General features: G+C 48.1%; 1 protein-coding gene across 1 annotated transcript; it reads left to right on the top strand.

Moving 5' to 3' along the window:
• Positions 1 to 5761, top strand: LOC111853091 (ras-related protein Rab-33B). The gene is made up of 2 exons (XM_023829654.2): positions 1 to 507; positions 3268 to 5761. The coding sequence occupies exons 1-2, from the start codon at positions 304 to 306 to the stop codon at positions 3715 to 3717; spliced, it is 654 nt and encodes a 217-aa protein (XP_023685422.1). The 5' UTR covers positions 1 to 303; the 3' UTR covers positions 3718 to 5761.
• The last annotated feature ends 7639 nt before the right edge of the window (positions 5762 to 13400 follow it).

The raw sequence follows: 13400 nt of genomic DNA, 5'->3' as shown, positions 1-13400 counted from the left end.
CGGAGTTCTCGCGAGAGTTCGCGCGGCTCACTGGGTGCGTGGCGGCTCCGTCCCAACATGACCGGGGACTCCGCAGCGGAGCGCGTCGAGTAGGCGGCTGCTTGCACAGGACGCTCCCCAGCCCCATGATTCGGCACATTTAGTACCACTTACGCAGCGGAGATAATAAGCAACTTCTGACATATTTATACGATTTGGGTGGCGGAGCGTTCGAGGCTTTTTCTCAAAGCCGCCTTGATCGGACGGTGTAATTACAGTCTGCTAGCCGAGCCTAGGTCCGCCCGTCGCCCTGCTGTGCCCGAGATGGAGACCTCCGTCGAGCTGACCGGCTCCCTGCCTCCGCCCCGCTCCCGCATCTTTAAAATCATAGTGATCGGCGACTCCGGGGTGGGCAAGACCTGCCTCACCTACCGCTTCTGTGCGGGCAAGTTCCCCGACAAGACGGAGGCCACCATCGGGGTGGACTTCCGCGAGAAAGCGATAGAGATAGACGGCGAGAAGATCAAGGTACGGAGCCGGGGTAGGAGCTCTGCGACGCGAATGTGATGCTTTTTTTTATCATACAAGTAATGCAATAATGTAACAAACTGTAAATGGTGGGTAAAGCCGCCCCTTAGCACTGGGGCTTACATTCTGGTACTGATGTAAATACTCCACGAATAGCTTGTCAGACTAACGTAATATCGCCAATTAATAATAAAATCTCGTTTAAATTAATACCTAATAACGGATTGCAATCAAAATGTATGGAAAAAGTCACGCCTCAGCTCAATAACACTGAAATCTTCACTGACTGCATTATAATCCTTTAGTCATTTATGTTTCCCTGCTGGGACGACTGTGATGTAACTGTTTCGACTGCAATCACTTTGATTTGTACGGGATCATCCGGTTGTTAAGCCACGTGTGTGTCCGCCTGTGTCAGTCAGCAGGCGTTCGCACCGGTGTGCGTGCAGAGTCGCGTGCAGAACAACATCATGGAGGGACACGATCCTCCCAAACATGCCGCAGTCATGGACTGATTGACTTCCACCCGAAGGTGCACATTGTTATTTTTGTTGAGGCTGTTATGCATCCTTAGGCACTCTTGTACAGCCCGGTCTGTTTCACTGCCTCCCCTCCCTCGTGCATCCCTCCCGATACAGCCCACGCTACCTGCTGTGCTTTCCCCATCCCTGATCACTAATGTTTGCTCACAAGCACCGTCTCCAGAGTCCCGTCCAACCCTCCCGCATCTCTGGTAAACCTGGTGTCTCACTCCGTGCCTCCGATGGCATATTCCGGAACCTCAGGTCCCGTAGCGTGACATCACTCGTTGCCTGGTCGTCGTGCTTCTTATATCCTTGATGAATCTTCATCTACATTTTACAAACGGCCTTAAAGCCTGTCCCGAATTATACCATAGTGATTGCCATAGATTTAAGATTTAAAATTACGTTTAATAAAAAAAACTGTTTGGAAGTCAGTGAGACATGGTTGCAAGGGTCTTGCCCCCTGACGAATTTTGGATGCACCCTTAGTGATTTTGTTTTGGACCCAGCACTGGTTTCATAGAAAACTGGTTCTCCTTAAGTCTGGGCTTGGTCTGAGCTGTATCACCGGGGAGAATGGATTACATGCGGTTTTCCTCCATCAGCTCTGAGTGTTAATCAAACCGTCAGTGCTGTCGATCAAACCTTGCCTAGCCCCCCCCTGTGAATCTCCGCCTGCACCCGGAACGCCGCGGACTGCTCGCTGCTGGTGGCCCTCTTATTCTGGGACGCCTTCCTAAATGCTAATGCCTATCAGGTGTCTGATTAATACCGCGGCTTCCGCTTCGATTCCCCCGGCGCTGCTCGACAAACACACCAGGGAGGCTGTGAACGCAGAAACTAGGTCCCCTTTTCTCCTTACCTCGCTAATCGTTTCCTGTGCTGGCAACTGTCGAGCTGCGGGCTGTTTCGTGCCAGAGACCCCAAACTGGCAGAGTTCTACTTTTTATTATCTCTAGCTGTGCAGAAGCAGGGGAAACCGAGCCGCTCGTGTGGGCCGGATGAGCGTGCCTACGTGGAAGGCTACTGCTTCAAAACCTTTAGGAAGGATGCGGTCAGATGTCCATGGGTAAAGCATGAGCCTTTTAAAGTAAATCATGTGCTTAATCAGGTGATGGTAATAATGAATAAATGCAGATTAACAATAAGTGATGTAACAAACTTTTTTTAAAACCGTAAGCAGTTTACAGAAAAATGCAGATCTCGTCTATCCCCTAAAATCTGAGCGGTGCTGCAGATGGAATAAACGAGGGGTTTGGGTGCGCGCAGCATTCCCGCGGCCTGAACACCGTGCGTGGACGCCAGCGCTCCGGGAATCTGGCTCGCGCATGTGCAGTGGCAGGGCTCCTGGCAAAACGACCCCCCCCCAACCCAACATCCGGTTTGAACGACGGTACCCTTAAGCGGCCTACGGCTCAACGGGACAAACTTCCAGATTGTGGTGGGAGGGAAATAAGACTTTTGTTTTGCTCTTTTATAAATGCCTGATTTATGGGTTACGCTAACCTCTTAGAGATTACCTTATCCTTCGTCTTCTTGACTCTTCCGGTGGTTCTAGGGCAGCTTGTACGAACATTCTTTTATTATTAACTTGTCATATGAGATAAATGGTAGAAGATAAATGCTGTATAGTATTCACCAGCATCCTGTATTTACGGAACCCCCCCCCCCCTCCCCCCAAACAACAGACCACTGGCCCCCAACCTCACCCATATTGGTGTAAGTTATACCACATATACTTTGATTAAATGACAAACAGATAATAAAAAGAGATGCATTGCCTATCCACTGGACCGACGTTGGTGGTGGGGGGGGGGTCCTTGTTTTTGCTGGCAGTAGGGGGCACCGAAGCACAATGCAGGAGTGGCCCTCAAGTCAAAAACCGATGCCCCGACACCAGGCCTTGGTGGGTTCTTGGTATGTTAATTGCCTCCTTGAGTTTGCAGTCAGAGGGTCTTGTAGGTTTTTCTTTGGAGCTTGTAGAGTTCTGTCTGCCTTCTGCCTCTGCTTTGTGGGCTAGTGTTTTATGGTTATTTATGAAGTTTATACCTTTTTGGTTCTTCACTCTGTTTTTATACCTGTTTTTTCTCGGCATATAGCCCTAGTTGCTTACATGGCGTTATGAATCAACATGACTGACTAACTGAATGCCCCAGGACAGTGAGGTCACTACCCCGGCTTTGTGAGGTTTGGGTGGGGCTGATTTGGGGCGTTTGTTCCTCTGGCATCTGTGCAGGTGCAGCTGTGGGACACGGCGGGCCAGGAGCGTTTCCGCAAGAGCATGGTGCAGCACTACTACCGCAACGTGCACGCCATCGTCTTCGTCTACGACATCACCAACGCCGCCAGCTTCCAGAGCCTTCCGGCGTGGATCGAGGAGTGCCGGCAGCACTCGCTGGGCCAGGACGTGCCCCGCATCCTGGTGGGCAACAAGTGCGACCTGCGCGGGGCGGCCAAGGTGCCCACCGACGTGGCCCAGAAGTTCGCCGACTCCCACAGCATGCCGCTCTTCGAGACGTCCGCCAAGAGCCCGGGCGATAACGACCACGTGGAGGCCATTTTCATGACGGTGGCGCACAAGCTGAAGAGCCAGAAGCCGCTCGTGCTGAGCCAGATTCCCGGCGGGAGGGACGTCGCCCCGCTGAAGCAGACAGAGGAGAGGGGGGCTTTCACCTGCGCCTGCTGAGGAGCGCCCCCTGCTGGCTGGGAGGGGAAGAACACAAATAACCTCTTTTCCTCCCTCCACCACAATAGTTCACTACTTAGTTTCTTTGTTGCCTCGTTCCTCCGTTAGTGTCTCCATTCAGTCGCTGGTTGGTGTTTGGGGAAGGCTAATGCTCCGGGTAGCTAAGCATCCCTGTTCCGTAGCTGTGCACCTGGTTAGCCATTAACCTTCCGATACAGTAACCTCCGCTGGAGGACAGCATCATGGCACCAATGCGCCACTAGGGGGCGCTGCTAGCTCAATCGTCGAGCCGGACTCCTCAGGGTACCGCGCTCCCTCTTCGGGGCTGAATGAACTCAGCACCCCCCCCCCCCCCACCTGACCTTGCCATCTGCGGTCATGTGACTGTCCTGAGAGTTACAGAGCATGGCAGCTGATTCGTCAGGTGTTCGTGTTTTGTGTTTAGGAATGGTGCCGCTTTCTCGAGGGTGGCACCGTAACACCGTGTCCCGCCCAGATGCGGAGAGAGTGCAGAGTATTCTCAGAGTATTCTCAGAGTATTCTCAGAAACCTGGCACGCTGTGCAGGGGTGTGGCGGCAGTGGGCGGGGTCTCACATCACATGAGCAGACAGGCAACTTGAACCTGTGTTCAGAGGTCAGACTTCCTGTGCTCCTGTATCAGACTCCCGTTTGCAGCGGGACAGGGAATTAAAACGGGTGGGTTCCTAGCGAAGGTATCTTCCACAATCCCCGGGACACGAAGGCCAGAGACGGGGACCGGTGGCTCGACGGTGAACGAGCACTGTTCTGAGATCAGAACGCCTGCGACGATGCAGCATGCCAGTGATGCCGCCATGTGTCGGCTGTCGCTCGCGGGTGGATGGGGTGGGAATAATCCGCAAGGTGGATCTCATGTATCTGATATCTGAAATAAACCTGCATGTTATTTTTTCCCATGCAGCCATAATCTATTCAGTCTTTGCTGGTTTTGCAGCTCAGATCCCTGTAAATGCAACTGCGTGTAAAAGAACAAGCACAAGGAGGGGTTTACAGCTACTGGAAATGGGGGGGGGGGGGTTGCTGTTATAATTTTAATCTTTATGGGACGTTTGTGCCCATCACAGGAAAGATAGCGTCAGCAGTCAATGTTCTGACTCCTTTAAATGTGTTATTTTGTTAACCTACATATTGTGCTCATCCATTGGCATATTGTTTTGATGATAGGAATATAGTCTATGAATCATAATTCTTTGCATTGTGTTTAATGTTTACTGAATGGAGGCATTGTCTTACTGAAGGTAGCCAAAGGAAGTTGTTTGCTTGGAGCTTTTGCAGAATTTTAACTATTTTTGTGATTATTATTTATTGGTGCCATTTTGCAGAAGTGCCTTGCTAGTTCTCTCCTCCTGTTTTGTTGCGGCCTTCCGTAGCTGGCTTTGACCAGCCGTCCAGCTGGATGTGCTTGTCCTCTCTAGTGCCCCGTTTTCTCTCTCTCTCTCCCCCCCCCAACATTGGGTTTTTTTGTTTGAATTGTACCAGGCAGGGAGACGCCTGTGCAGTTTCCCAGAAGCCCTCTGTAGAGAGAGGGAGGGGGAGAGCGGTCACAGTGCCAGCGGTCACGCGTGCGGTGTCCTAACGCCGTCTGTTACGGAGTATCACGGCCGAGACGCCCAACCGGCCCCAGGAATCTGTACATCATGCCTCTGTTTCCCCCTGCTGGTGAGCAGAGGTACTACACTCAGTCCCCTCGTCATCAGCGTGCACCTCTGTGTCTGTCAGCGACGTCCGAGAGCCAGAGGAACAAACTTCCACCGATTAAACGCATCCTGACCTGGGACGTATGTCACGACAGCTTGTACGAGTGACTGTTTTACAAAACCTCCCTCGTCCAAATTTCATAAGACAATCATAAGTCATTTACCAAGCCGAAGGAAGCTAAATAGGTAATCAGTGAAAGTAGGAAAATGAAGAGCACTATTATTGGGAGAGTACTGTTTTTAAAATGCTGTTGATGATTGGAGATGTATGACCATATATGTACTGTGCATTAAAGCACCTGGAATATTTTGGAGTACTTGTCATTCTTTAAGGTTCCGCCATCTCTGGCTGCAGAGAGCTTCAGGCTCACGGGGTGACTTACCAGCATGATGGTTGTTATGTCAGACAGCTGGACCTGAGTTTTATATGTGTACCTGTCATGCTTATTCATTCCAGCTAATGTTCTCACATTGGTCCTTGGCTTTCCATGTTTCCTTGTGTGTGTTCCCATGCTGTTCACTGCATGTCTTACTGGAGGTTTTCAGGAGTCTCTGGATTCTGTCACTGCTGTCTGGGAACCAGTTGTTCCACGCTGACAACTTCTGCCACAAGATTCTTACTCTCACCCGATGTAAACGCCTGAGAGACGCCACGCGCGGACAGGAACACTCAGTAGGTGTGATTTGTACCCATGAACGAGCACCCTGCTTATCGGACAGGGCTGACCCCCCCTTGGGTTGCAGTGTCACCCGGTCGTCACATTTTCATACCTTTATTTGTAAATAAATCCCAACCCACCAAATAACACATCATAAATGTCAACCACCATCACCTGATGTGTGTCACACCAGTGAAATATTGTACGTCCACCTTTCCCGATTACCATACAGTAGCAATGGCTCTCAGTGTGGTTATCGTGATGTTCACGGGGAACCATTGACATCAGGAGTGTGAGAAGCACTCTCCGGGTAAAGTTTTGGTTAGGAATCACTTTTTACCCGTCAAAGGGTAACGCTGGTGCTCTAGCCTGGTGTTGAGGTACGTAGAACCAAGGCTGAATAAAGAGAGAGGCTGGTGAATGAAACACAAACAAGAGACGGCTTGCAAAATCTGCAGGGAATCTCATAAGCAAGATCAGCCTGTTTGAATATTAACTGCCAGAGGAACCACAACACTATGACAGAGGGAAAGGATTTCAACCTACTGCACATGGCATGATGTCACGTGCATAAGAGATTATTGGAAGCACAAGCTTTTACTATCAGTGCATTAAAGAACAATTCAAATCACATCAGGTACATATTACCATGGGCGTAAATTTCATTTAACAGTAGGGGGGGGACAATAAATATAACATTTCTCATGAGCAAGGAGACACAAATAATACAATCAAATTGTACTTATAAAGATATGTCCCCACAGTGAAAAACTTTGCTTCTATCATCATTATTGTAGCGTGGAGACTGTGTCATTATGGTTATTTTCAAAGTTTTTCTCAGGTTCAATGACAAAGCAGATTTTTCTTCAAAACTATTTATTGCATTGTTTGTTATGTTGTTTACAGTCAAGCCATCAACATACAATAAATTTTAAACATGACTGTTTAAATGCATAATAGAAATTGATTATACAAAAAAAAATACAGTGGGGTCAGTTCGGACGTAGCACAGTGCTCATTTAGTAAATGCACAGCTAAACAATATGCTAATTGTGGCCGTTAATGTTAAGTTAACATTATGCCAAGTCGTCACAAATAAAACAATGCATGGGAAACGGCTTTGGCGTGTTAGTTGCAGTGCACTATGCAACAAGCTATTGTAAACAAGCTAACGTTAACTAGATAAGTAATATTTTAATCGCTAGTATAGCAGATTCGTGGAAAATTACATCGGTAATCAGCATTTTTGCCGCAACTAATTTATGAAAGAGTCTGCATCAACTACATTAAAGAGAATCGTTTCATTTAAAGTGAATAAAATACCCTACTTACTAGAGTTCAACATTAATTGAGCCGCAGCCACACCCCTGACTTGTGTGTGGAGTAGGTGAGATGAACTGGGAAGGCAGGCAGTTGGCCAAACCACTGTGAGGAAGGGGAGGGGGAACTCAACTGTTTCTAAATGCATTTTTGCGTTTGTTTTTTTTTTCTGCTTACACAATTATTTTAGGTATACATACATATATTTTTCACAATAGAGAGTGTGATTTTTTTAAAATATTTTTTTTGGGGGGGACAACCCTCGGATGGGGGGGGACATGTCCCCTCCGTCCCCCCCGGGATTTACGCCCATGCATATTACCATAAACAAGAATCCGTTCGGGTCTTCCACGGCACCGTGAAAATGTGCTGCAGTTTCACAGAATATCCACTAGAGGGCAGACCTGACACGTAAACGAAAGACAATGACACATGACAGCAAGATGTCTGCAGGAGAATACTGTGTTGAGTCTGACAGGTTTTACAAGCACAAAGGCACCTCTGACGGAAAGCTGGGGGTGTTGGACAGGAGGCTCTCATTCTACATATCATATGCCTGCACGGAGAGAATCTCTATGGCAACATTAAGTGTCTCCTGGTAGGACCGTGAACATGAGGGTAAGGACAACCCAAGGTGATCCGTGGAGGACTGGTGGTGTATCTTTGCCCAGAGTATAGCCACAGCTGAGACTTCACATTAAACACCGTGGCCCTCGACTGAGCAAATCTGGTGCATGTATAGGAGGATGGATGTTTTTAGAGCAACACTATTAGGAAGTCCACTGGTATCCGATATCCGCGATATGCGGAACCCGTAAGTGGGACGCGGGGGGAATTGAAACTGGCAGCCACAGGAAGAGGGATCTGAAGGACATTTGAAGGAGTCGATAGTGTAGCTGGTGCGGTACATCATTAAAAGGTGTGAGGTTGGTCCTCCTATTCAATAAGCCAATAGATATCCCCGGATGCCCACGGTAAATGAAGAGAGCAGTGTTCATAAGGCCGTATAAGCAAACAGGAAGAGGGCTGCCGTGGGGGAGGGGGGGGGGTGCTTCCCATCTCCTGATCATATGCCCAGCTGTAACTTAAATTATTATATATTACACTTACAGTCCAAATGGCAAGATTGTCATCCATGCAGATATACATTTATGAATGTATAAGTAGAATTACAGTTTCAAAGTGTCTGCAAAAGCATATGGAAGTACTTAAGTTTGCAGTAATAGTTAATATACAGATTTGGGTTATTATTACATTATTAGGACTTTGGGTAGAGTGAGTAATAGTTAAAGACATTTAATTAAAACTCCTTTTAGTTCATGGTTAGTTTTCAAAGCTGAATCACCTTGGTGTGATGTAGCCCATGAGTTGAAAAGACTGTAACGTTGAAATACCAGAGTGTGTTTCAGAAAAGGGGAGAACTTCTGCGAAGTGGTTGAGGCTGTGAATCCCGGTGAATAACTTCAGTCTCCTGCCTGTCTCTGACCCCTCCAGGGACTGAGCTTCTTAAAGCCTCAATCTATGTACGTTTGGAGCCTTGGATGTGATACAGGCATGAAGAAGGTGGGTTAGAAGGTGAGGACGTGTCTGGTTCTGTTGTTGGTTTATTCTGCCTCATTTGGCCACGCCCACTTCCCACCAATGCCCCGCCCACTGTCCACAAATGCCCCGCCCACTACCCACCAATGCCCCTCCCACTGTCCACAAATGCCCCGCCCACTACCCACCAATGCCCCGCCCACTGCCCACTAATGCCCCGCCCACAAGTGGTGTAGGCCCATTTCTCCAAGGTGTCAACATCCATGCTATGAGACTGTCTGGCAGCAACCATCATGGTCAAAAAAAGTGGGGGTGTTCCCCCGACAGGTTCCCCAAGAAGGAGTTGGCATGGCACCTGCGCTGCCCTCCCCTCCCCTGGGACCATGTAACCACAACAGTCGGCTAGGGGCCATGTGGCCTACTGCAGCAGGAAGGGCAACCTGGATGTGTGGGGAGGAGAAAAAAAACCCCACTATCCCTTTAAGACCACGATTCCTTTAATACCGCAATACCTTTAAACATCCAGCAAGACATGAAAAACAGGCCTGCTTTTAACACAGCTGGGGAAAGTGACTCAGACGTTAACAGCGCCTGTTATTGCATCTGAAATGCAACAGTAATAGGAAAAATACTCACATTTTTATTTAGCGGCCTGCTGTTTATGCATTAGTCCATTAAGTATTTGAAAGAATTACCGGGTGGGTAATTCTTCAGTCCTTCTGACACTGCTGCCAAACAAGATGGGAGTTGTGTGTAATTGGTTACTGGGCCATTCTTTAAGAAGGAAAGGCTCCAGGAGCTGGGAATCTACTCCACATTCTCCTTTAGAGAAGTTCCCATAAAGCCTGGATGATGTTTAGATCTAGGGGCTGTGGAAGGTGTTTGATTTCGACCTGCTGTTCGTGAACTCACTCTTGCGGTTGTTTCGTAGGGTATCTGGGGGTATTTTCATCTTGGAAAAATGGGGACACAGTGAAGGAGCAGTGTTAAGAGTGAACTCTTATGTTCTTATGTTTGTGTCTTGGGGGGCGGGGGGACCTGGTGCTGTAAAATGACATCATGTTCCTCATCCGACCATGCAGAGCTATCAGCAGACAGAATGACTCTGGTGGGCTGGCCGGTCACAGCACCACAGATCCTGTGTGTTGTGATTTTAAATCAGAGCAGTACAGGTTTCACCAAAGACGTGCAGGTCTTAATAAATATGGGGGGTAGGCCATTGCCCCCGCCCTGCCAAATATGCTCGGCGCATCCTTACGATCTACATTCTGCTGTTCAGTTTAATCTACACTGCTGGGACTTTTCGTGCAATTTGAGCATTTGGACAGTGTGAAAATATATCGACGACACGGTCGACTCTATTATTTCGGAATAGTTTTGCTGTGGTCAGCAATAGGTGTGGACTGCCCTGTTCCCCCCAATGCTGAGGGTGCAGGACTTTGTGTGAGTCTATATATTTATGTTACATATATATATAGATATTCAGCTAAAATAAGGTTCACTTTGTCTTCATAAAGTGACGGTTCTAAAACAGGTGACGGTCACTTGTCCAAATGTAGGAAACGTCTAAAGAGCTTATGAAAAAATATTATTTTGCGTACCTGTTCCAGAGGGCTGGAGGGACCTGGGAGAAATATGTCCAGGAAAGACAGAGTCACCGTTTTACTCGTTAAGAGTGAGGTGTGACCGCTGGCAGAGGCCGCACGACGGTGTGCGAAAGCCAGAACAGGGCGCGGCCTCCATTAACCTCTCGGTGACGATGATACGCCGAGGTGGCGGCTGATCTGCATATTAATGAGCGGTGACGAGCGAAGGCGGGACTTTGCGAAGCTAATTGGGGAGACGGGCCCCGGGGCCGACCCAGGGTCCCATTCTGACTGGCCCAGGGATCCTCCCCGCAGGTGACAGGGTATTAATCACCATGATTAAAATGTGCGGGGGCTGCCCCCTCAAAGCGGTCACACTTTACCAGCATTCAGAGTATTTGATTACGACCGTCTGCGGGAGGGGAAGATAATGTCCTCCATTCACCGGGACCCCCAGGGAGGGGTCCCCCCCCCAGATACATTCATAAGCAGCCCCCGACCCCCATCCTGACGTCGGGAAGTAACGACGCCTCCCATTCATCACGGTCAGGAGTATGCGTGTGCGTGCGCGGTTGCCGGGGACGACGGCGGTGCCGGGCGACGGCGTGAGGAATAAAGAGGCCCTCTGTAGCATACGTCCTCTTAATTATGGAAAGGTGGTGGGGGCCTGGCAGCCGCTGGTAAATCTACCCTCCTCTGGTCCCCCCCCCCCCCTCTCGTAAACCAAACGTGGCCCCCCTCATCCCAGCCACAAGAACACGATGACACCACTGGCTGATAAAACTGCACACAATCTCACTGCCGTTGATGAATTGCTTTGGGGATGACCATCAAAACGGCAGCCTGTTTCCAGGAAAATAGAGTAACTCTGAGCCTGCTGGGATCCTGGAGCGTGGTAAGCTGCTGTCTGGTTTAGGTAACCTCTGTTTAGTTAACCTGCTAGTTACTGGTTGGTAAGAAAAGACTGTCTGCCCTATTTACCAAAATACTTCTCTTCACCACACTGAACCAGCCTCCAATTTGACCTTTTTCTTGGTAGTGATCATACCTTCTTTGGTTAATAGCAAATCTGCATTAAATTACATTGGATTAGATTCAACTTAGTTTATCGTCATTGCATCTGGCAGAAGTACTCACACAACAAAATGCATAGTGGCTTCTAAAATAGTGTAAAAGTGTTTCTAAAATAGTGCAGAAGTACCAGAAACAGCTGTACAATATATGTATGTGTGATAAATACTGAGATCACTGAGCAGAAAGTTCTGGGTGACAGTTGGTGCAAGTCGTGGCTGTCAGCCGCGATGTCTTGCAGAAGTGCTAGTCCTTTGTGAAATCCTTCCAGAAGCTTCTGGCTGGTTATTATTAGATTCATAACCGAATTAACACCCACAGAGCTGCGGGGTGATTAGCTGCGTGTGATTCGCTGCGAAATGGCCGGCTGAGGCGTCCCTGGCAGGATGTGCGGAATGGTTTGAAGGCTAACCACCTGCGCCCAACCCTGTTCATCTAGAGAAACCAGTACCAAGAGAAACATTAGGACGCCTTGTAAGACAGAGAATGAGGAACATAAGCCATTTCCCCTTTAACTTAAAACTGTTGGCATTTTCCATTCCAAACCAGTGAACCACCCTCTTCCCCAAAACACAAAAGAGGGTGGTTTCACTGGCCCTGAGTTGCTTTCAAAAATCAAATAAATGTTCACAGGACAGCCAGCAACATATTTCAGGATGTTTTTTTTGTTTTTAGTATACTGAGCCTGTTCTTAGGGTCTCTGCCCTGTCATGCTGAAGGCCACACCCTCCCTAAACAGCCTGTAGACCCCCACAGGCGACTCTGACTCCAATTAGCATCTCTGCTGAGACCACTGAGTGTCTGGACACGGGTCAGGTCCTCTCTGTCCTTTGGAAGGGTAGGCCAATGCTAATCGCTAATGCTAATCCTATGTAGCGTCCTTTCCCCCGGTGAATGGAGTACATTCTGGATTATTCCATCCTCAGAAGGCAGAGGTGTGAGGAGCGTTACGCGGTTGTTTTGTACTTGACTGTCACGACGCGTACGCATCATGGCCGCCAAGTCTTTACTGCGTTAATTCCACGCGTCATAGGTGCACCTGGGCGAGGAGTTAACGCGGCGCGCGCGCGAGATGCAGTAGGGCCAAAAATTGCGGTGGCAGTTGGGAAACCTTTTGTCACGGGACTATGTATTAAAGCAACATCTGATTTTTTTAAGAATTACTGGCTGTATATTTTCAGAGGCAAGAGAGAAAATATTGCGAGCATTATATATTGTGTCCCTCGATGTACAGCGTCTTCAAAATGTAATCAGTTTACGTTTCTAAGAACGCAGTGTCATGTACGAAGTACAATGAAGCTCTAACTTGAAATTCTGACTTACCTACTTTCATGAGCATGAAATACAGTTCCGATATTTATAAAGCTTGGTTATAAAATTCGCCGAGAGCGTGGGGTTTACATTTCGCTATAAGATTTATATGGTTAGAGGAAACAAAACTTAGGAAGCTGAACGCTCCTTTTCAGAATTATCTAGTATACGTTTAACATTAGTTTAAAGTTTACCGCAAACCATCCCTAGTTATTTTCATCCTTGCTGATTAAATCACTCACGAATAAACGTGATTGTGGGAAATTGATTATTTTTTTCTTTAAAAATACTGCAATAGGTATATGTATACGTATTTTTCAGTGTCCTGCAGCCTAATTACTAAATACTAACGATATCTAACAACATACAATGCAACAATCAACTTGGGGTAGTAAAGTGATATATGGCAGAGCGAAGTACGATGTGGAGCAGCGGTCAGAATACAGAGGACGCCGCAACA

The sequence above is a fragment of the Paramormyrops kingsleyae genome, chromosome 25 (assembly GCF_048594095.1).
Source record: "Paramormyrops kingsleyae isolate MSU_618 chromosome 25, PKINGS_0.4, whole genome shotgun sequence".
Lineage (NCBI taxonomy): Eukaryota > Metazoa > Chordata > Actinopteri > Osteoglossiformes > Mormyridae > Paramormyrops > Paramormyrops kingsleyae.
The sequence above is the reverse complement of the archived record's forward strand: the minus strand, read 5'-3'. Positions and strand labels throughout refer to the sequence as shown.

Bases quoted from the DNA above. Each gene is read 5' to 3' on its own strand.
- LOC111853091 (XM_023829654.2), top strand. From the start codon at position 304: ATGGAGACCTCCGTCGAGCTGACCGGCTCCCTGCCTCCGCCCCGCTCC. The intron at 508-3,267 runs GTACGGAGCCGG...GCATCTGTGCAG, and splicing joins TAGACGGCGAGAAGATCAAG to GTGCAGCTGTGGGACACGGC.